At 46.7% G+C, this 20,646-nt stretch overlaps 1 protein-coding gene across 3 annotated transcripts in view; it reads left to right on the top strand.

Annotated features, from left to right (window-relative positions):
- The window catches only part of SEC24B (SEC24 homolog B, COPII coat complex component), a 162,302-nt gene that overhangs the window by 30,707 nt on the left and 110,949 nt on the right, over positions 1-20,646 (top strand). For 2 of the 3 annotated variants that reach the window (XM_073571975.1, XM_073571977.1), the window contains 3 exons: positions 18,376-18,459; positions 18,565-18,749; positions 20,424-20,608. In XM_073571975.1, coding sequence (XP_073428076.1) covers positions 18,376-18,459; positions 18,565-18,749; positions 20,424-20,608 — 454 coding nt within the window. The remainder of the gene's footprint in view (positions 1-18,375; positions 18,460-18,564; positions 18,750-20,423; positions 20,609-20,646) is intronic. The other variant, XM_073571976.1, reaches the window with a different exon arrangement.

Raw genomic sequence — 20,646 nt, 5'->3', positions numbered from 1 at the left:
ATTTTTTCATTCCTATTACTTTTGGGATATTACTAGCACACGTTTTGCCATTCAGCTTGTCCTATTGCAAGAGGATTGTGAACACCACAGCAGGGTTTTTTTTTTATACTTTCCTTCGTTAAATAAGATTAAGTAGAATGAGGTGTACTGTGTTTGGAATTCAACTGACACTGGAATGGCTGTCAGACATGTAGAGAATCTGATTTATATATATATCAGTTGTGTGTGAAAATGTTTGCCCCTTCCTGATTTCCTATCCTTTTGCATGTTCATCACATTTAAATGTTTCAGATACCAAACAAATTTAAGTATTAGACAAAGATAACACAAATACAAAATGTAGTTTTTAAATGAAGGTCTTTACTATAGAGGGAAAAAGAAATCCATACCTTCAGGACCCTATATGAAAAAGTGGTCCCCTCCTAATTTATGTTTTAATTGTGGTTTATCACATCTGTGGGAAGCTCAGTTCAAATTCCCTAGCCCAACCCATGCCTGATTGCTGCCATATCTGTTGTCAATCAAGAAAACACTTAAATAGGGCCTGACAAAGTAAAGCAGACCAAAAGTTCCTCCCTCAAAAGCTAAACAGCATGCCACAATCCAAAGAATTTCTGGAACAAATGAGAAGCAAAGTAATTGAAATCCATCAATATGGAAAAGGTTATAAAGCCGTTTCTAAAGCTTTGGGACTCCAGCGAGCCACAGTGAGAGCCATTATCCACAAATGACAAAAACAAAGAACAGTGGTGAGCCTTCCCAGAAGTAGCCAGCTAACAAAAATTACCCCAAGAGCGCAGCGATCTCTCATCCAAGAGGTCCTAAAAGACCCCACAATAACAGCCAAAGAACTTAACTGAGGCAAGTGAGGCCTGCAGGTCAGTGTCCATGATTCCACCATAAGAAAGAGACTGAGCAAAAATGGCCTGTATGGCAGCGTTCCAAGACAAAAACCTCTGCTGAATAATAAGAACATAAAGGCTCATCTCAGTTTTCCAGAAAACATCTTGGTGATTCCCCAAGACTTTTAGGGAGAATACTCTGTTGACTGATAAGACAAAAGTTTAACTTTTTGGAAGGTGTATGTCCCATTACATCTGGCGTATAAGTAACAAATCATTTCAGAAAAGGAACATCATACCAACAGTAAAATATGGTGGTGGTAGTGTGATGCTCTGGGGCTGTTTTGCTGCTTCAAGACCTGGAAGGCTTGCTGTGGTAAATGGGACTATGAATTCTACTGTCTACCAAAAAATCCTGAAGGAGAATGTCCGGCCATCTGTTTGATTTTAAGCTAAAGCGCACATGAGTTATGCAACAGAACAATGACCCAAAACACACCAGCAAGTCCATGTCTGAATGGCTTGACAAAAACAAAATTAAGACTTTGGAGTGGCCTAGTTAAAGTCCTGACTTTAATCCGATTAAGATGCTGTGACATGTCCTTAAAAAGGCAGTTCATGCTCGGAAAACCCTCCACTGTAGATAAATTACAGCATTACAGCAAAGATGACTGCCAAAATTCCTCCAGAGCGTTGTAAAGGACTCCTTGTCAGTTATCGCAAACGCTTGATGACAGTTGTTGCTGCTAAGGGTGGCCCAACCAGTTATTAGGTCTAGGGGGCAATCACTTTTTCACTTTGTATTTCTTTTTCGCTTAATAATAAAGACCTTCATTTAAAAACTGCATTTTGTGTTTACGTGTGTTATCTTTTGTCTAATATTTTAATGTGATTTGTTGATCTGAAACATTCAAGTGTGGCAAACTTGCAAAAGAATAGGAAATCAGGAAGGGGCCAAAACTTTTTCACACCACTATGTGCACTCATTCACCTTCACCTATGTCTCCCAACTGTGCCAGAAGAAATACTGCAAGGAATGACTGTTATCATCTTATCTGCCAAAGAACGATAGGGTCGAGTGTCAATTCTAATTGCCCAACCCTTCTCTCCTGGACATCATGTGTTAGGGAGAGTTGGGAGGCCTCCATACACATTAGACTGTTAGCTGGTTCACCAACTTTAGTCTGTGTTGGGGGGGCTCTAAGGCTCTGTTCAAATCATGGTTATTCCTAAATGTGTATATATACAATAAACATCTTTAAGGCTGTGTTTACCAGGCGGGTGTACCTTTTTTATTTTCAATAAGTATTTTTATCCTCTTAATATATTGCAATCATCATATTATATAGTACTGTGTACTTACAATAGCTCATTTTGCCTTTCTATCCAGTTAAAGTGCCTTGCGAAAGTATTCGGCCCCCTGGAACTTTTCAGCCTTTTCCCACATATCATGCTTCAAACATAAAGATACCAAATGTAAATTTTTGGTGAAGAATCAACAAGTGGGACACAATTGTGAAGCTGAACGAAATTTATTGGTTATTTTAAATTTTTGTGGAAATTCAAAAACTGAAAAGTGGGGCGTGCAATATTATTCGGCCCCTTTAACTTAATACTTTGTTGCGCCACCTTTTGCTGCGATTACAGCTGCAAGTCGCTTGGGGTATGTCTCTATCAGTTTTGTACATCGAGAGACTGAAATTCTAGCCTATTCTTCCTTGGCAAACAGCTCGAGCTCAGTGAGGTTTGATGGAGATCGTTTGTGAGCAGCAGTTTTCAGTTCTTCCCACAGATTCTCGATTGGATTCAGGTCTGGACTTAGACTTGGCCATTCTAACACCTGGATACGTTTATTTGTGAACCATTCCATTGTAGATTTTGCTTTGTTTGCGATCATAGTCTTGTTGGAAGACAAATCTCCGTCCCAATCTCAGGTCTTTTGCAGACTCCAACAGGTTTTCTTCAAGAATGGTCCTGTATTTGGCTGTATCCATCTTCCCATCAATTTTAACCACCTTCCCTGTCCCTGCTGAAGAAAAGCAGGCCCAAACCATGATGCTGCCACCACCATGTTTGATAGTGGGGATGGTGTGTTCAGGGTGATGAGCTGTGTTGCCTTTACACCAAACCTATCATTTGGCATTGTTACCAAAAAGTTCGATTTTTGGTTTCATCTGACCAGAGCACCGTCTTCCACATGTTTTGTGTGTCTCCCAGGTGGCTTGTTGCAAACTTTAAACAACACTTTTTATGGATATCTTTGAGAAAAGGCTTTCTTTTTGCCACTCTTCCATAAAGGCCAGATTTGTGCAGTGTACGACAGGGCTGTGGAGTCGGAGTCGGAGTTAGTTTTGGTCGGAGTCGGTAGAAATGTACCGACTCCGACTCCAGCTTTAAAAAAAAATGTATTAATATTTCATAATTGAACTTTCATATGAATTTTATAAATGTTACTCAAATATATATGTTCTATCAAACTATGAACAACAGTGATAAGCAGTTCTGCTGGAGATAGACATTTCTTACTTCTTGTGTGTCACTGTTCTCCACTGCCCTTATCTAATCTTATACTTGGTTAACCTCATGCTGCCCCAACCCCCCTACTTACAATGTATGAAACTGAAAATGAAAATGTGTTGCAAATTCTTAGTAGTAAAGCTCCTCCTCTAGACTAGATCTTCCAAGCATCTCACAGCTGCCTGCTACTCAGAAGAGGAAGACTGTAAGAAGTATTATCCTTTCAACAAACTTTGCAGCAGTTAACTGTGAGTACATGAGGAATAATAACAGTATTACTGACCACTATATCAGTTGTACGACCTGGCAATAATTTTGTACAATTGTTTTTAGGAAAAACAATTGTCATTTGGATTGTGAATGCAGAATTAAAAACCTGAGAATGTCAAAGAAGCATCACATTAAATCAGCTGTATTTGAACATTTCACCATCACTCAAGATAGAAAACATTGTCTGTCAGTGTATGACAAATGATCCAGACGAAAACAAATGCTGTGAAGCCAAGATGAGTGCATATTCAGGCAAAGATAAAAATGCTCCTACCAGAGCTTCTAATCTAAAGAGACATTTACAGCGCTTTCATCCAGAAGTACTGAAAGCAGTGGATGAGAAAGACTGCATCCAAACCAATGAACCAGTGCCCAGCTCTTCCAGCCAAACAAAGGAGCAGAGAACTTTGCAGCCATCAGTTGCAAGATATTTTGTCAGTGACAAAGTTACTGTGACAATGACAGTAGATACATTTAAAAAACAGATCATAGAGCTTGTTGTAAAGGATAGTGTGCCTATTTCATTATTTTCACGACCAGCTTTTATGTGTCTGAATGGGGAAATGGCCGCAAGCTTGGTGTTTCTCTGGAGAGAGAGAGTATTAGAAAATTAGTAATCGAAGAAGCTTTTAAACAAAAGGAAGAACTTAAAAAAACTCTCAAGGGACGCTTTCTGTTTCTTAAAATGGATGCCTGCACACGTCACAGAGTGAACTATTTTGCTATCAATGTCCGATTTGTTTGTGACAAAAATGAAATAGTTACCAAGACATTGGCAGTAAAAGACACCAAAGCTCATCACACCAGTGAGTTTCTCCAGGTCTTGGTGGAAAAGGTTCTGCAAGACTATGAACTTAAAAAAGAGCAAGTTCTTTCTGTCGTAACTGACAATGCTTCAAATACGATAAGCACTATTAAGCTAATGAATGAGAGTAATGATGGTGACCAGCAGCTAGAAGAACATTCTGGGTCCACAGACACAGAAATGTTTGAAATAGAGGAACACAGTATTGTAACTGAGGAGCAAACTGAAGTTGCTTCAGATGAACAGCAACATGATAGTTTAGATGATCTTGTTGAAACTGTGTCAATATGTTCTTTCATTCATCACATGCGCTGTGTTGTGCATACGCTACAGCTGGCTATAAGAGACAGTCTGCAAGAAGGACATGCTGCTGCACTGATTGGCAAGGTGAGAAAATTGGCTACTGTTGCCAGAACCCCTAAAGTTGACTCAATTTTGAAGAGACGTGCTGGAAAAGGGGCAATTATTGATCAAGCCACACGATGGGGCAGTACTTACTTAATGATTCAGCGCTTGGTTAAACTGAAAACCTTTCTTGTAGACATGGCTAACCCTCAACTGACGCTAAATGAAAGTCAGTGGAATCAGGTGACTGAGCTGGAAAAATTGCTAGAGCACCCATTTACAGTGACTAAAAAATTACAAGCAGAGGACTTAACTCCAGGTATTTTCTCAAAGGAGTGGAAGAACCTGATGTTTCGCCTGTCCCAAAGAGGAGGGTTAATTGCAAGTGGCATTGCTACATCAATGAAACGGAGAGAGGAGCTACTATTACAAAATAACATTCTTTTGGCAGCTGTTTATGTAGACCCAATGCATCGGATTCTTCTAGATGATCAACAGCTAAGTAAAGGAAAAGAAGCTCTGTTTGAAATAGCAGTAAGGATGAAAGGGTTGCAGAACAGTCAGGAGGAACAAGAAGAATTTGGTCGTTCTGCCACATCTTCACCCTCATCATCAACTGATGAAGAATTTAATTTCAAAAAATATTTGGATCACAAGGACCGTGCAAAGCGTTCCCGCATAGAAGAAGAGTCATCCCCATCAAGGAACACAGCCAGTACATTTCAGCAGAATTTTTCATGTGCACTAAAAGAAATTGAGAAATTTGACCGTTCATCAAAAACTAACAGTGCAACAAGCGATTCCTCTGTATCCTGACATTGTCAGAGATGTTGCCCGAGTGGTTACTGCTTTGCCACCAACACAAGTTAGTGTAGAGAGGTTGTTCTCTGCTCTCAAAATAATTAGATCAGATTTGAGGGCATCCATGAAGGAGGATCTGACAGAGGCAATACTTTTTCTGAGGACAAATTTATAGATTTCTTCTTATCAACTGCATAAAAGTGTTTATTGCATATTTACTTACAGTTTAGAAAAGTTTATAAAAGTTATTTGCTATATTCTAATTGTATTCTAATAAATGTAGTTTTTGCTCTAAGTGGTCTGATTACTTATATGATGGTGAGAAACTAAATAAGCACGATGTTTAATATTTTACAACAGTAAATTTGTTGTTATGAATTGGCCATTTATGAAGGAGTCGGAGCTGGAGTCGGAGCCGGAGTCGGAGCCTGATAAAATCCAGGAGTCGGAGTCGCAACTGTGGCTTACCGACTCCACAGCCCTGGTGTACGACTGATTGTTGTCCTATGGACAGACTGTCCCACCTCAGCTGTAGATCTCTGCAGTTCATCCAGAGTGATCCTGGGCCTCTTGGCTGCATCTCTGATCAGTCTTCTCCTTGTTTGAGATGAAAGTTTAGAGGGACGGCCGGGTCTTGGTAGATTTTCAGTGGTATGATACTCCTTTCTCCTTCGCCTCATTGGGGGACACAGGTACTGTGGGGTGTATGTTACTGCTGCCTGGAGGCTGACACTAAGTAAAAAAAAAAAAAAGGTTAGCTCCTCCTCCGCCGTATACACCCTCGCCCCGGTTGCGGGCGTAAATCAGTTCATGCCTAGTGTCTGTTGGAGGCACATGTCTGTTTTTCTCCGATTTTTTTTTTTTTTTTTTTTTTTTCTTCTTCTTCTTCTACCTATGAAGATGAGACAGGGGCGACGAACCCAATTGAAAGGGTCCGATCTTCCCAAACCAACAACGGGCGAGTACATGCAAGTGTCGCCTCCCTGTATCCTCTCCTGCACCGTGGGACATGATGCCGGACTTAGCCCTGACCACCCTAAGGTATTGAAACCCTAGGCTGTACAGAGGCACAAGCATAGTCCGTGCGGCCCCCACTGCTCCACCATTGCTAGTCTGCGGTGCTGCAACGCGGCGGACGGTCCCTCTCCTCATCCCTGGAGGGAAAGATGGAGCTAGGGTGCCTGCACCGTCCTATATGTGGCCCCCCCCCCTCCCCTCTACCTGAGCTGGGAAGCTGAAGCATCGTCACGGAGGGGGATGACCGGGGAGGGCTCCTGCAACAGCGTCCACAGGGCTGGAGCCCTTAGCCTTTTCCTCGGGGGGTCAGAGCGGCAGCATCCGAAGATGGCACCCCCTGCCGCACACGGTGGCGGGTCCTGAAGTCCAGCCTGGGACTCCGTGGGTAGGTGGTTCCGCTCCCCCCCACCTGTCGAGGGCAGGCGCTGTAAATCTAGCCCACTCCTTCTTCGTGTCACTTTCGGCGGCCCGCCTCCCCATGGCCTGGGCGGGCGCCGAAGAAATTGAGCTCCCGGCTTCGGACCATCGCTAGGCCGCAAACCGGAAGTACCGCCCCCAGGACTCCCCTTCTTCCCATGGCCCTCCCGCAGCTGAGGCACGCGCTTCTTTGAGCTGGAGCAACGCCTGCCACTTCCAGGACACGTGGGGGCACAGGACTGGGGTATGTGCTGCCCCACAACCCGAGAGGCCACGCTATGGGAAAACTAGGAGTGCTCCCCCCCCCCCCAGCGGTCTGCAGTGCTGATGCCTGGCAGATACATCATGTCCGGAAAAGCAAAGACGCACACGTTTCTATACGCTGCACGCATCTCTTGTCGGGCTGCTTTTCCGCACGCGCAGAGCAAGCGATTATGCGAAGCCTGAGATTCCGAACGCGCCCGGGAGCCCTCCCCTGCGACCGAGCACACTGTACCAAGTCCCCCGGAGTGGGCCCTATCACTGTCGCAGTCTATGGCATAGCTTACGAGAGCAATCGAGTCCCTTCGCGCCCCAGATAGGGGCAGGGACAGTGGCTCGCCTGTCTTGGAGGGGTCCTCTACCTCACAGGAGCCTCCGGCCTGCAGGGGCCGCTCTCAATCTAGGCAAACGCAGGGGAAACGAACCCACACGGCGTCTCCTGGTCCAACCGGTGCCTTGGCATCCATGAGTTCTGCTTTTCGCCCTCCTTCACCAGTAGTTGATAGCAAGCAAAGCTCAGATTACGACTCGGACGAACCCCTTGACCTAGATACTCCAGGGTGTCGTGGAACAGTGGACAGCCTGGTCGAAGCCGTCAACCAGACTTTGGGGATTGAGGATGATTCCACCTTGGCTTCAGGCCAGAAGTGTCATGATCCAACGTGGATCTGACAGTTTAAATGGATAAGTGAACTTTTTTCCCTTTGGCTAGGTGCCAAAGTGATGTGATTGCCCCCCCCCGTGGCCATTAGAATTATTACACGTGGTGCCGTTCATTCTAAGTTGCCCCGGTGGTAGTGAGTGGTAGTGCACTTTAGTTTCTTCGGTTTAGTGCACGTAATTATAATTCAGGTGTGAGGCTCTATAAAAGAGAGCCAGGTGTGTTCAATCACTGTTGGTGATATTGTGTTCATCATTTGGGAAGCAAGCCTGGGTGAGGAAGGAGCTGAACATGAGTCCTGCGCAGCCCAGCCAGAGGGGACGAGTGGCAGCTATGTGGTCTGCAAGAAGGGCTGGCATGGCGTGGTGGAGTCACAGTTTATGGTGTCGGCAGGAAGTGCTTGCATGGCTTGGTGGAGTGGCGACTATTGAGAGAGTTGCACTCAGCATGCGGGACTTGGTTGCTGAGAGCTGGACTCAAGCATGCTTGACTTTTTGGGCAGGAGCTGAACTCATCTTTGGGACTCTGTTACTGGACTTCTGCAATTGGTGGTGGACTCTGCTCCAAGGCTGCACTATGGTGAAGGATCCAGTTATGGTGATGGAACTGGGTGGAGAAAATGCACAGAGGTGGTGGGCTCTGTTGCTAAGTGGTGTTGTCATTTTCCCTCATGTGTGTTTAGTGCAGTGGTGGGATTAGTTTCCGCACCGACCAATTCCCTAGTGAGGGGTTAGGTTCAGGGCGAGCTAGGGTTTTTAGGTTCCTGTGCGTCGCCCGGTGCGGAACCGGCATAGGGAACGTTAGGAGTGCAGGGACACTGGCTCAGGGGAGTACAGGAGGTCTCCATTTCCCTATTCCCTATTGCAGGGCCCACCATTGTTAATGTTACCCAGGTTCCCCTTTATTATTTAAATTCGCCTTACTGGAGGCGGGGTTTCCAGACTACTTTATATATACGTGTAATATCTAAATTCGCCAGTTGGAGGCGGTGTATCCAGCTGCACGTTTTTATTATTTAAACTCGCCCCCTGGAGGCGGTGTATCCAGGGTCACGCGTGTCATGGGTTCGCCTTGCGGTACTCGCTGCGTCCAGACACACGTGACCGTGACAATAAGGTGTCATTTAAGTGAGTTAAGTGGCTACATAGAGTATTTTGCACTCACCCAGAGTTCAAGGACATAGTGCAACGACACAGGGAATGGCTGGACAGACGCTTCTCTGGCCAGAAGGTGCTCGAAGCAAGGTATCCGTTTGTCCCGGATCTCTGTAAAAGATGGACGGAATCCCCAACGGTGGATCCACCCGTGTCACACTTGGCCTGTAAAGCCCTGTTATCCGTACCTAGTGGTTCTTCTATTAAGGATCCCACGGATCGTCTCAGAGAGCTTTGCTCGCTCAGTATTTGAAGCATCAGGGTCAGCACTCTCTCCCTCGTTCGCGGCAACGTGGGTGGCCAAGGCCATGATTTCTTGGTCAGAATCGTTAAACAAAGCCTTGCAGGATAAGGACCTACCTGCAGAAGTATCAGAGATCGCGAGTCAGATTGCTATGGCTGGGGACTACTTAATCAATGCATCTTTGGATGCGGCCAATTGCGCAGCACTTGCTGCCACAAACGCAATTTCCATTAGGAGAGCTCTATGGCTAAGGACATGACAGGCCGATTCAACCTCCAAGAAGTCCTTGACTTCTCTACCTTATCAGTGCGGCCGCCTATTCGGAGAGAAGTTAGATCAGCTCATCTCTGACTCCACAGGAGGAAAGAGCAGTTTTCTCCCTCAACAAAAGGTCAAACCGCCGTTTTGTCACCAGTTTCAGGCACGTTTTCGGGCCTTTCGCAACCCCGGGTGCACTACAGCGGCCAATTCCGCCGCTTCAGGTCGCCCCAACCAGGATAGAGATCGACAGGTCTCATATAGAGCCAACCCGTTGGGGAGAATGTGTACTCACCAGCCCAGGTCGAGGGGATCCAGGTGCCAAAGATCCTCAGCCAAATGACTCGAGGCATTTTTCAAGCGACATAAGCAAGGTAGGCGGCTGCCTACTGTTTTCGCCACGTGTGGCTCACCGTCACACACGACGCATGGGTAAGAGAGCTGGTGTCCTCAGGGTACAAGATAGAATTAGTCAGGTATCCCCCAAGACGTTTTTTTTCTTTCCCATCTTCCCAAGGTGGATACCCGGGCAAGGGCTTTACTAGGAGCCATCAAATCGCTCCAGCGCAGCGGAGTCATTATTCCCGTGCCAGAGCACAAAAAGGCTCAGGGCTTCTATTCCAGCCTATTCACGGTCCCCAAAAGGGGCAGGGGGCAGGGAGAATATTTGGCCTCCATCGATATCCAGGACGCCTACCTACATATCCCCATTTCCCTCCGCATCAAACATTTCTATGCTTCGCCATCAACGGTCTACATTTCCAGTTTGCAGCGCTGCCCTTCGGGCTAGCCACCGACCCCAGAGTGTTCACAAAGGTCATGGCCATCCTGCACTCCCGGGGCATAGTCGTCTTGCCTTACTTAGACGACCTCTTGGTCAAGGGCCCTTCAATTCGGGCATGCGAGGAAAGTGTCGACATCACTCTAGATACTCTTTCCCGCTTAGGGTGGTTGGTCAACGTGAAGAAATCATCCCTTTTTCCAGCTCAGAGGATTTCCTTTTTAGGGATGATCTTCGACACCTTCTGAGGGTTGGTAATTCTCCCTCAGGACAAGGCCCTAGCTCTCCGGCAGGGAGTCCGGACACTTCGCCAACCAGTCCCTCATACCATCTGTTTCGGGATGAGGATTCTAGGAAAAATTGTGGCAGCAATGGAAGCGATACCGTTCGCCCAGTTCCATTTTCGCCCCCTGCGGCACGACCTCTTGTCATCCTGGGACAAGAACCCATTCACGCTCGATCACCGGTGCCGGTTGTCCTCTCAGGTCAGACAGTCACTCGAGTGATGGATAACCAGTTCCTCCCTGCTTCAGGGGAAACCCTTTCCCCCAGACCATTGGTTGGTGGTCACAACCGATGCCAGCCTCCTCGGCTGGGGAGCGGTTTTTCGCCACCACACGACCCAATGACTGTGATCGCCGCAGGAGGCACGCCTCCCGATCAGCTTGTTGGAGATACAAGCAATCCGGCTGGCTCTGCAACGTTTTCACCACCTTCTAGCAGGCCGCCCTGTCCGGAATCAATCGGACAACTCCACGGCAGTGGCTTACATAAATCATCAAGGGGCACCCGCAGCAGAGCAACCATGCGCGAGGTAGGGCACGTTCTTCACTGGGCCGAGAGGAACCACTCGGTGATATCGGCAGTCCACATCCCGGGCGTGGAGAACTGGGCGGCAGACTTCCTCATCCGGCAGATTCTTGCATCCGGGGAGTGGTCACTACACCCCGAGATCTTCCAGCAGATTTGTAAACGGTGGGGAACACCGGATGTGGACTTGATGGCCTCCAGGGTGAACGTCAAGATGCCCACGTTTGCCTGCGGGTCCCTGGACCGAGCGACAATCGCCATGGAACTAGTTTCGCCTCCCATATCTATTTACCCCGCTACCACTACTTCCGAGAGTCATCAAAAAGATCAAAACAGAAAGGGTTCCAGCGATTCTACTGGCCCCGTCGAGCGTGGTACGCAGATCTAGTGCAGCTGCTCGCCGACATTCCTTGGCGACTACCAGAGCTCTCAGATCTACTGTCCCAGGGCCAGATCTTCCACCCAAGTTCAGGCGCCCTGTGTTTGACGGCATGGCCGTTGAATCTTGGATTCTAACCCAGGCGAGGTTTGGGCGCGAGGTGGTCGCTACAATGGTTAGCGCCCGGAAGCCTGCCTCAGCACGTATTTACCATCACACCTGGAAGGTTTTCTTTTCTTGGTGTTGAGGTCGTGGTTGTTCTCCACTAAGATTCTCTATCCCCAACATCTTGGCCTTTCTCCAGTCTGGCCTAGACTCGGGGTTGGCCCCAAACTCCCTCAGGAGACAGATATCTGCTTTATCCGTCCTGTTCCAGCGCAGAATTGCTACCAATTTGCAGGTGAAGACTTTCATCCAGGGAGCCTCCCATTTGGTACCTCCCTATAGGGCGCCCCTGGACGCCTGGGACCTAAACCTGGTCATATGTGTTCTGCAGGAAGCCCCATTCGAACCGCTACAGGCTGTCCCTTTGTTGTACCTTTCCTGGAAGGTGGTGTTCCTGGTAGCCATAACTTCTATCAGGTGGGTCTCGGAGCTGGCGGCCCTATCCTGCTGAGCCCCATTTCTCACTTTCCATATTGATAAGGTGGTGCTCAGACCAGCTCCTCCCTTTCTGCCGAAGGTCGTTTCCTCATTCACATTAATGAGGATATTGTCTTGCCCTCTTTTTGTCCAGTACCAGTACACCGTGTGGAAAAGGCTCTTCACACGTTAGAAATGGTAAGAGCCCTCAGGAGGTACGTGTTACAGACGGCACCCTTTCGTCAGACAAACGCTGTTCGTGCTCCCCGAAGGGCGCTTGAAGGACTCGCTGCCTCAAAATGGACCGTAGCCAGCTGGATTTGTTTGACTATTCAGGAGTTCAATCGCACCAGAGGCGCGCCGATTCCAGCAGGGATCAGCACACACTCTACTCAGGCAGTGGGTTCCTCTTGGGCGCTTCGGCACCGGGCTTCAACGGAACAGGTTTGCAAGGCAGCGACCTGGTCCAGCCTGCACACATTTGCCAAACATTACAATATCCATACTCAGGCTTCAGCGGATGCGAGCCTGGGTAGAAGGATTCTCTAAGCAGCGGTGGCGCACCTTTAGACAGGCGGTGCATGTAACTTGGATCGGTGAGTCAACTTCCCACCCAGGGACTGCTTTAGGACGTCCCACAGTACCTGTGACCCCCAATGAAGCGAAGGAGAAACATGGATTTTTGTGATAAACTCACCGTAAAATCCTTTTCTCCGAGATGCTCATTGGGGGACACAGCACCCTCCCTGTTAGCCAGTTGGCTCTTGTTTGTTTAATATGCATTTTCGTTCTGGACGTGTTGTTACCTGCATTAAGGCTGATTTTGTTGTTCTCCTACTGCTTTTGCACTAAACTGATTTCCGCCCGAAACCAGGGCGAGGGTGTATACGGCGGAGGAGCTAGCCTCTTTTTTTTTTTTTTTTCTTTCACTTGGTGTCAGCCTCCAGGCAGCAGTAGCATACACCCCACAGTACCTGTGTCCCCCAATGAGCGTCTCGGAGAAAAGGATTTTACGGTGAGTTTATCACAAAAATCCTTGTTTCACTTCAATATGATCGCTTGCACAGTGCTCCTTGGGATGTTTAAAGTTTTGGAAATCATTTTGTATCCAAATCCGGCTTTAAACTTCTCCACAACAGTATCACAGACCTGCCTGTTGTGTTCCTTGGTCTTCATGAAGTTCTCGATGCATCAAACAGAACCCTGAGACTATCACAGAGCAGGTGCATTTATACGGAGACTTGATTACACACAGGTGGATTATATTTATCATCATTAGTCATTTAGGACAACATTGGATCATTCAGAGATCCACAATGAACTTCTGGAGTGAGTTTGCTGCACTGAAAGTAAAGGGGGCGAATAATATTGCACGCCATACTTTTCAGTTTTTGTGTTTCCACAAAAATGTAAAATGACCAATACATTTCGTCCAACTTCACAATTGTGTCCCACTTGTTGATTCTTCACCAAAAATTTACATTTGGTTTCTTTATGTTTGAAGCATGATATGTGGGAAAAGGTTCAAAAGTTCCAGGGGGCCGAATACTTTTGCAAGGCACTGTAATTCTTATTTCTCTACACTCTGTTGAAACAAAAAAGTATGATGGCTCGTGACAATAGAAAACTTAGAACAAAACATTTATTTTTTTTTATCAAACTATCTGACGCTACAGGGTTAACGTGATGTTTTGACTGCCCCGTCTGGTCTCCAGCTCACCTAGACATCTCCATGCAATGAAGCATCCCTGCCTAAATCTCATTTTGTTATGACAGGGTAATTTAAATTTTTTATGATGGGCTTGGTGCCGTAACGGCCCCTTGAACTCTCATTACTGCTTTTTTTTTTGGGGTTACCAGTCACCCAATTTTTCTGGAGTCTTTAACCATACAGGAGCCTAGGACAGATATTTGTAATTGTAGGCATGGCACCCTCAATGAATGTGTGGGCATCACCATGAAATAACGCTTTCATACAGAGCATTCGCTTGAGAGCTTGTTTCAGCGTTTCCTGTTTTCCTTCCTTTTTCTTATGGGTGTGTGCTGGGGACTTTTATGGGAAGTGGACAGTAGTTGGTATAGAATAAATCATAATCCCTTATTCATACATAGAAGCAATCCTTTTATTTAATGATATTTTTCCCATTTCTAGCATCACGTTTTAAGTATTATGGATAAGTTGGCATATTCCTGTAAGCCTATAGACATCATATATGTGGATTTTGTTTTTCTTTTAAATTGGAGTCTGATAGATGCATCAGATATTGGCAAACTGTCTGTCTCCACCAAAACGCAGATTAAGTAATTCATACTTTCATAAACAGTACTTGGCTCCTATAAAAATCCTGACTGTCATGTAGATTTTACTTATTTTGTTTTACATAATATTAAGAAAAAGTTATATTGGATATATAAATGATGCGACTGCAGCTCATTGTACCATTCTGCCCCCTCAATTTCCATCTTCTGCATTGCCCCTTGTGTTGATTGACGGCGCCCCCTTTGGAGTGCTGCTTGACTTGAATCCTCAGCTCTGCACATCTGAACTAATGCTGTTGGAAGTAATTGCATATGCAGTTGTGTTCTAATCTCCCTCTCCTGTCTGCTGCAGCTGCGCCCTGCTATAGGCTTAGGCTGAGTTCACACGTGGTGTTTTTTTTCGCGTTTCCGCGGCGGTTTTAACCGCGCGATTTTGCCGCGAAAAATAAGCATCCCATTCATTCCTATGGGATTCCGCAATGCTGTGCTAATGCTGCGGTTTTTACTGCGGCGGAATCGCTTCGCGGTAAAAAACGCAGCATGCTCATTTAGGCTATGTGCACACGTTGCGGATTCTGCTGCTTTTCCGCAGCAGTTTTGGCCCTGCGGAAACGCAGCAGTTCCGCAGACATGGTACTGTACCATGTTGGCCTATGCAATTTCAAAACCTCTGTGCTCACGCTGCGGTTTTTTCCGTGCGGTGTACAAACCGCACCATGTCATTTGTTTGGGCGGATTCCGCAGCGGTTTCACACCTTTAACACAGAGGTGTAAAACCGCAGGCTAATCCGCAGGAAAACCGCAGGTCACTTTACCTGCGGTTTTACCTGCGGATCCGCGTGGAAAAACCCGCAGGTGACTCTGCAGCGTGTGCGCATAGCCTAATTTCGCGGAATCGCGACGATCCCGCACCCATAGGGAATGCATTGTTCCGCTTACTTTCCGCATGTGGCTGTGCACACCATGTGAAAAGTAAGCAGAACATTTGCGGATGGTACCCACGGTCCGGAGGAGAACAGACTGTCCTCCGGGCTCTGGGTACCATATGCCTGTAAAAAATAGAATTTAAAATAAAAAATATTGTTATTCTCAGCTTCCGACGTCCTGCGCAGCCTTCCCGCCTCTCTTCACGCTCCCAGTCCCAGTAATCCTTTGCGAGCGATGACGTCCGATGACTGGATCGCGAAGTCTCGCGGTCATTCGCGCGACGTCATCCACGGGAAAATCGCGGGAATTTAAATTGCGCTTTTCCCGCGGAATGGAATTCTGGAATTCTCGCGGTCATTTCTGCGAGAGTTCCGCTACGTGTGAACCCAGCCTTAGGCAGACGAGAAAGAGAGATGACACTCTGTGTCTACACTTGCGGGGCTCCTCCATTGTTAGTGTGTGCACACTGTCATCCCGCTCTCCTGTCAGCATCGGCCACCCACTACTGTGTGAACTTGTGTAGCAACCGCTGCAGACAGGAGAGGGGAATGAGAATGCACCTGCACACACTGACACTGTATGTGTGCTCAGCTCTTGCATTGTCAGTGTGTGCAGGGCTAAGGATTCATTTTGAGGCGAGCACTCGCTGTCAATCAACATTAAGGGAGGTGTGGAGGAGTGTAATGAACAGTGTACTGAGAACTTGACCACGTCTAGGGTCCATCTAGGACCTCTCATTTACATATGGAATAAAAAAAGTATCTAAAAATAATTTAAACTACATGAGTGATGTTTATAGGGACTAAGACCGTTTCTGCACCAGCTGTTCTAATGGGAATCATTGTGACTTTGAGTTCTATAGTTAGGTATAAAGAGAATCTAGCAAGTCACTATAAAGAATTTGTATACCGTCCACACATTTTCCATTCTGCAGTGCTTTCATGAGAATTGTAAAGCACAATCATTTACCAGAAACTTTCAGACTTGTTAGTTACTTTGACATTCCTTTTAAAGACGCCTCCTACCGGGGTGATCCCCACTAGTTCACTCCCACTGCCCTATTGCCTCTTCTTTAGTTTTGTAACTGACTGTTTATGGTCTTTTTAATAAACCGCCTGTTTGTTTGAAGCAACCAACAAAGTCCCTTGTGTGAACCAGTGTTTACCGCAGAGCTGATCCCTCACACCAGATATACTCTCCTCATGGACTGGTGCCGCTCCTCTGTAATTGCTACTATGTCCATTGTGTGAGCCAGCGTCTATTGCAGAGCCGATCCCTCATACCTGATATACTCTCCTCATGGCCTGGTGCCGTTCCTCTGTACTTGCTACTATGTCCATTATGTGAGCCAGTGTCTACCGCAGAGCTGATCCCTCACACATGATATACTCTCCTTTTGGCCTGGTGCCGCTCCTCTGTACTTGCTACTATGTCCATTGTGTGAGCCAGCGTCTACTGCAGAGCCGATCCCTCACACCTGATATACTCTCCTCATGGCCTGGTGCCGCTCCTCTGTACTTGCTACTATGTCCATTATGTGAGCCATTGTCTACTGCAGAGCTGATCCCTCACACCTGATACTCTCCTCATGGCCTGGTGCTGCTTCTCTGTACTTGCTACTATGTCCATTATGTGAGCCAGTGTCTACTGCAGAGCTGATCCCTCACACCTGATACTCTCCTCATGGCCTGGTGCCGCTCCTCTGTAGTTGCTACTTTGCCCATTGTGTGAGCCAGCATCTACCGCAGAGCCGATTCCTCACACCTGATACTCTCCTCATGGACTGGTTTGGACCCGCTCCTCTGTACTTGCTACTATGTCCATTATGTGAGCCAGTGTCTACCGCAGAGCTGATCCCTCACACCTGATATACTCTCCTCATGGCCTGGTGCTGCTCCTCTGTACTTGCTACTATGTCCATTATGTGAGCCAGTGTCTACTGCAGAGCTGATCCCTCACACCTGATACTCTCCTCATGGCCTGGTGACGCTCCTCTGTAGTTGCTACTTTGCCCATTGTGTGAGCCAGCATCTACCGCAGAGCCGATTCCTCACACCTGATACTCTCCTCATGGACTGGTGCCGCTCCTCTGTACTTGCTACTATGTCCATTATGTGAGCCAGTGTCTACTGCAGAGCTGATCCCTCACACCTGATACTCTCCTCATGGCCTGGTGCCGCTCCTCTGTAGTTGCTACTTTGCCCATTGTGTGAGCCAGCATCTACCGCAGAGCCGATTCCTCACACCTGATATACTCTCCTCATGGCCTGGTGCCGCTCCTCTGTAGTTGCTACTTTGCCCATTGTGTGAGCCAGCATCTACCGCAGAGCCGATTCCTCACACCTGATACTCTCCTCATGGACTGGTGCCGCTCCTCTGTACTTGCTACTATGTCCATTGCCAGTATCAAAATCCAGACGGGCAGCAGCTTTCACACTCCATCCAATAAGAAGCTGGCACGGACAGAATGTGAGGTCACGTCATGCCACCTCCCGGATGCTGATGCCCCAAGACCAGCACTGGACACAGTAGCAGGTATGGAGGTGTGTCACCGGTCAGGGAGGTGATAATGATTTTTTTGGGCCTAATGCGGATAACTTTTAGTGTAGGAGAAGGCACCCTGCAAAGGTGCAGGGAATATATAATGTAAAGTTCCAATACGTCATGGAGTCAATTTCCTAGATACTTGTCTGTAATTCTGTAGGAGTGAAGTAGCACTTGCCGCCAGGTATAGACCCATAAATGATGTGGGAGTGACCCCTAAGAAATCCTGTGTGTATTTCTCCTGTGCAGCTGAATGTCAGATCGCTAGAGAAGTGTTACGTTTCTGTAAAGTATATGATAATGAGTTAACTCTTCTTAATTACATTGGTAGTCATATGATTGGGCTTCATGGCTGCTGTGTCACGACACAACCTGCTTCTTGTAACATTGGATGTCTCGTAATATCATTGTATCTTTACAAGTAAATATAAGTCAATATGTGAATGGTATCTCCAGCGCTAACAAAGTGGCTTTTACAGCTAATTGTTTGTGTGTTTTCAGGCATTGATGAAAGTTCCTCCACCACCAGCAGTGCATCATCTGAGCCCAGAAATTACGATGTGTTGGAAGGAGGCGGATACACAGGTGCAGATCCTCTAAATTTCGCTGATCACACTGTTTCACATGGATCTCAGTGACATCTCCATTTGTTTCTGACATTAACCACTTTTCTATTTTTCACATTTCTAGAGACGCCAGCTGCCGCAAACATCCAACCTCCCGTTAATGCAGCTTCTCATGTATCTACTAGGCCATCCAAACCATTTGGTCATGGGTACCCAACTCTGCAGCCTGGATATCAAAATACAGCAAGCCCCCACAGCTCTCAGCCAAGTACTCCTGTTCATCAGCCAAATTACTCACACTATGCTCCTGTAAGAACATGTTCTAGTATAGGTGGCCTGTCTATATCCTGATAAGTTTTCTGGTTCAGTGTCCATTGTCACATTGTCCTTTTATCGAGTACTGCCTTTTAAAACAGCTTATACCCAAGTTTCCCTGTTATTACATTTTCCAGGGGAATATGGTTTTGTTTGTTCACTATAGATTATGCAGATAATCCTAGCTAAACTATCAATCTTGTTAGGTAGTTGGCAGACATGGCTTAGTATCTATTAACATCACAAGTAGAATTGTATTTCTGTAAGTTACTGCATTATACAGTCAGCCAAAATAATTGATCAGATCATTCACTTCTTTATATTGTTCATTACAAGCCATGTTTCTCACTTGTATTGGATCTGTTACCAAATTTCACCCGATAAACCGCATACATTAATAAATCTTAGTCCTAATGGAATGGCGCATGCACAGCGCATGCACATTAATGTCCTATGCTCTGCCGTCAGTAGGGCAGAGCAAAGTGGGCCTGCTATGCTACTGCGCAGGCGTGAGGTTACGTTGCCCTATGTGGATGATGCAGGATGCGTCATCCACATCTGTCAGAGGCGGAGAATGGCGGTTAGGACAAGAAAGGGGGCACAGACACTGCAGCGATGACACCCGTCGGACCCTGCTAATTTACATACTGCACAGGAGAAATTCAAATAGTATTTTTGGGGTTATACAGGGGTAGTCAGTAGGTGATATACATGTTTGTGGACTGCAGTATAGGAATAGATAAAGGTGCTGGCATTTGGTTAGAAACTCAAAAACTGGTTACAGGTTCCCTTTAACTGCACCTTCCCTCCTTGTTTTCCATCTGTCTCTGCCATTCTCCGGCTCTATGAAGCCACAGCTGTCAATCAAATAGGAGGAGAGGGTGGAGATAAAGGGACAACAAGCAGGTGGGAAGGTGCAATTAAGGAATTGGCTCCCCCGTGATGCACAGAGTGCCTTTACTTGGTTTGAACAGTCGCCATTCTGGACTGTCAGTCCCTTGTAAAATCATTTATTCTCGGCAGCATATTATACTGTGCTGTGCTGCCGAGAACACTGGCAGCCTAAGCACATGGATCGATCTCTTAAAGGGAACCTAGAATTTGATCAGGGAACCTGAGCTGCTTGAATCTCAGCTTGCCTGCACGATTACAGCCTGGTACGTCTTTCTCTGATACTCTGCGGCATTTCAGAGAAAATATAGTTTATATTGTAGGACATAGACTATTGGGAGAGACCTGACTAGTCCAATGCAGTCCCTGGCTGGCTTCTCTCCACCACTCTTCAATTGATTGACAGGTCTCTACCATGTGTGTACATAGGAAGAGACCTGTCAGACTGCTACAGGGCCAGAGGGGCAGCAGGTCAGGCCTTGCCCTATAGTCCCCGTCTGCCTTTACAAGCTGTGGGGCATTTCAGTGACAGACATGCCTATCTACAGTCACACAGCCAAGCTCCGGTCCTATCTGCTGAATGAATCTAATGACAGGTTTCCTCCTCCTGTGCCCATCAGAAGCACTGTCGGCCAGTCTAAACAGGCTATTACAAGGCCACCATTTGCAAAGATGCCACCAATTGGCAAACCTTTACAATGTTACATTGTGTATAATTGTATTCTGCTGGGAGATACTGAATGTGCTTTTATTTTTCCCTTTTCCCATGTGAATTAGCAGTACGGTGGCATGAATCAATTACCTGCCTCACTAGCAGGATTAAGCTTGCAACAACCCCAGCAGCCCGAGAGCCTTCGACCTGTGAACCTAATTCAGGATCGGAATCTCCTTCCGGCATCATCCCTGCCACCTCCAGCCCCAAATCTCAATGCAGACCTGAAGAAACTCAACTGCAATCCAGAGTAAGCCTCGTCTTTTCTATAATGATATTGTTAGATCT

Source organism: Dendrobates tinctorius, unplaced genomic scaffold (genome assembly GCF_039654945.1).
Source record: "Dendrobates tinctorius isolate UK_male_01 unplaced genomic scaffold, ASM3965494v1 ptg000030l, whole genome shotgun sequence".
Taxonomy (NCBI): Eukaryota; Metazoa; Chordata; class Amphibia; order Anura; family Dendrobatidae; genus Dendrobates; species Dendrobates tinctorius.
This window is presented reverse-complemented; position numbering and strand designations above follow the sequence as displayed.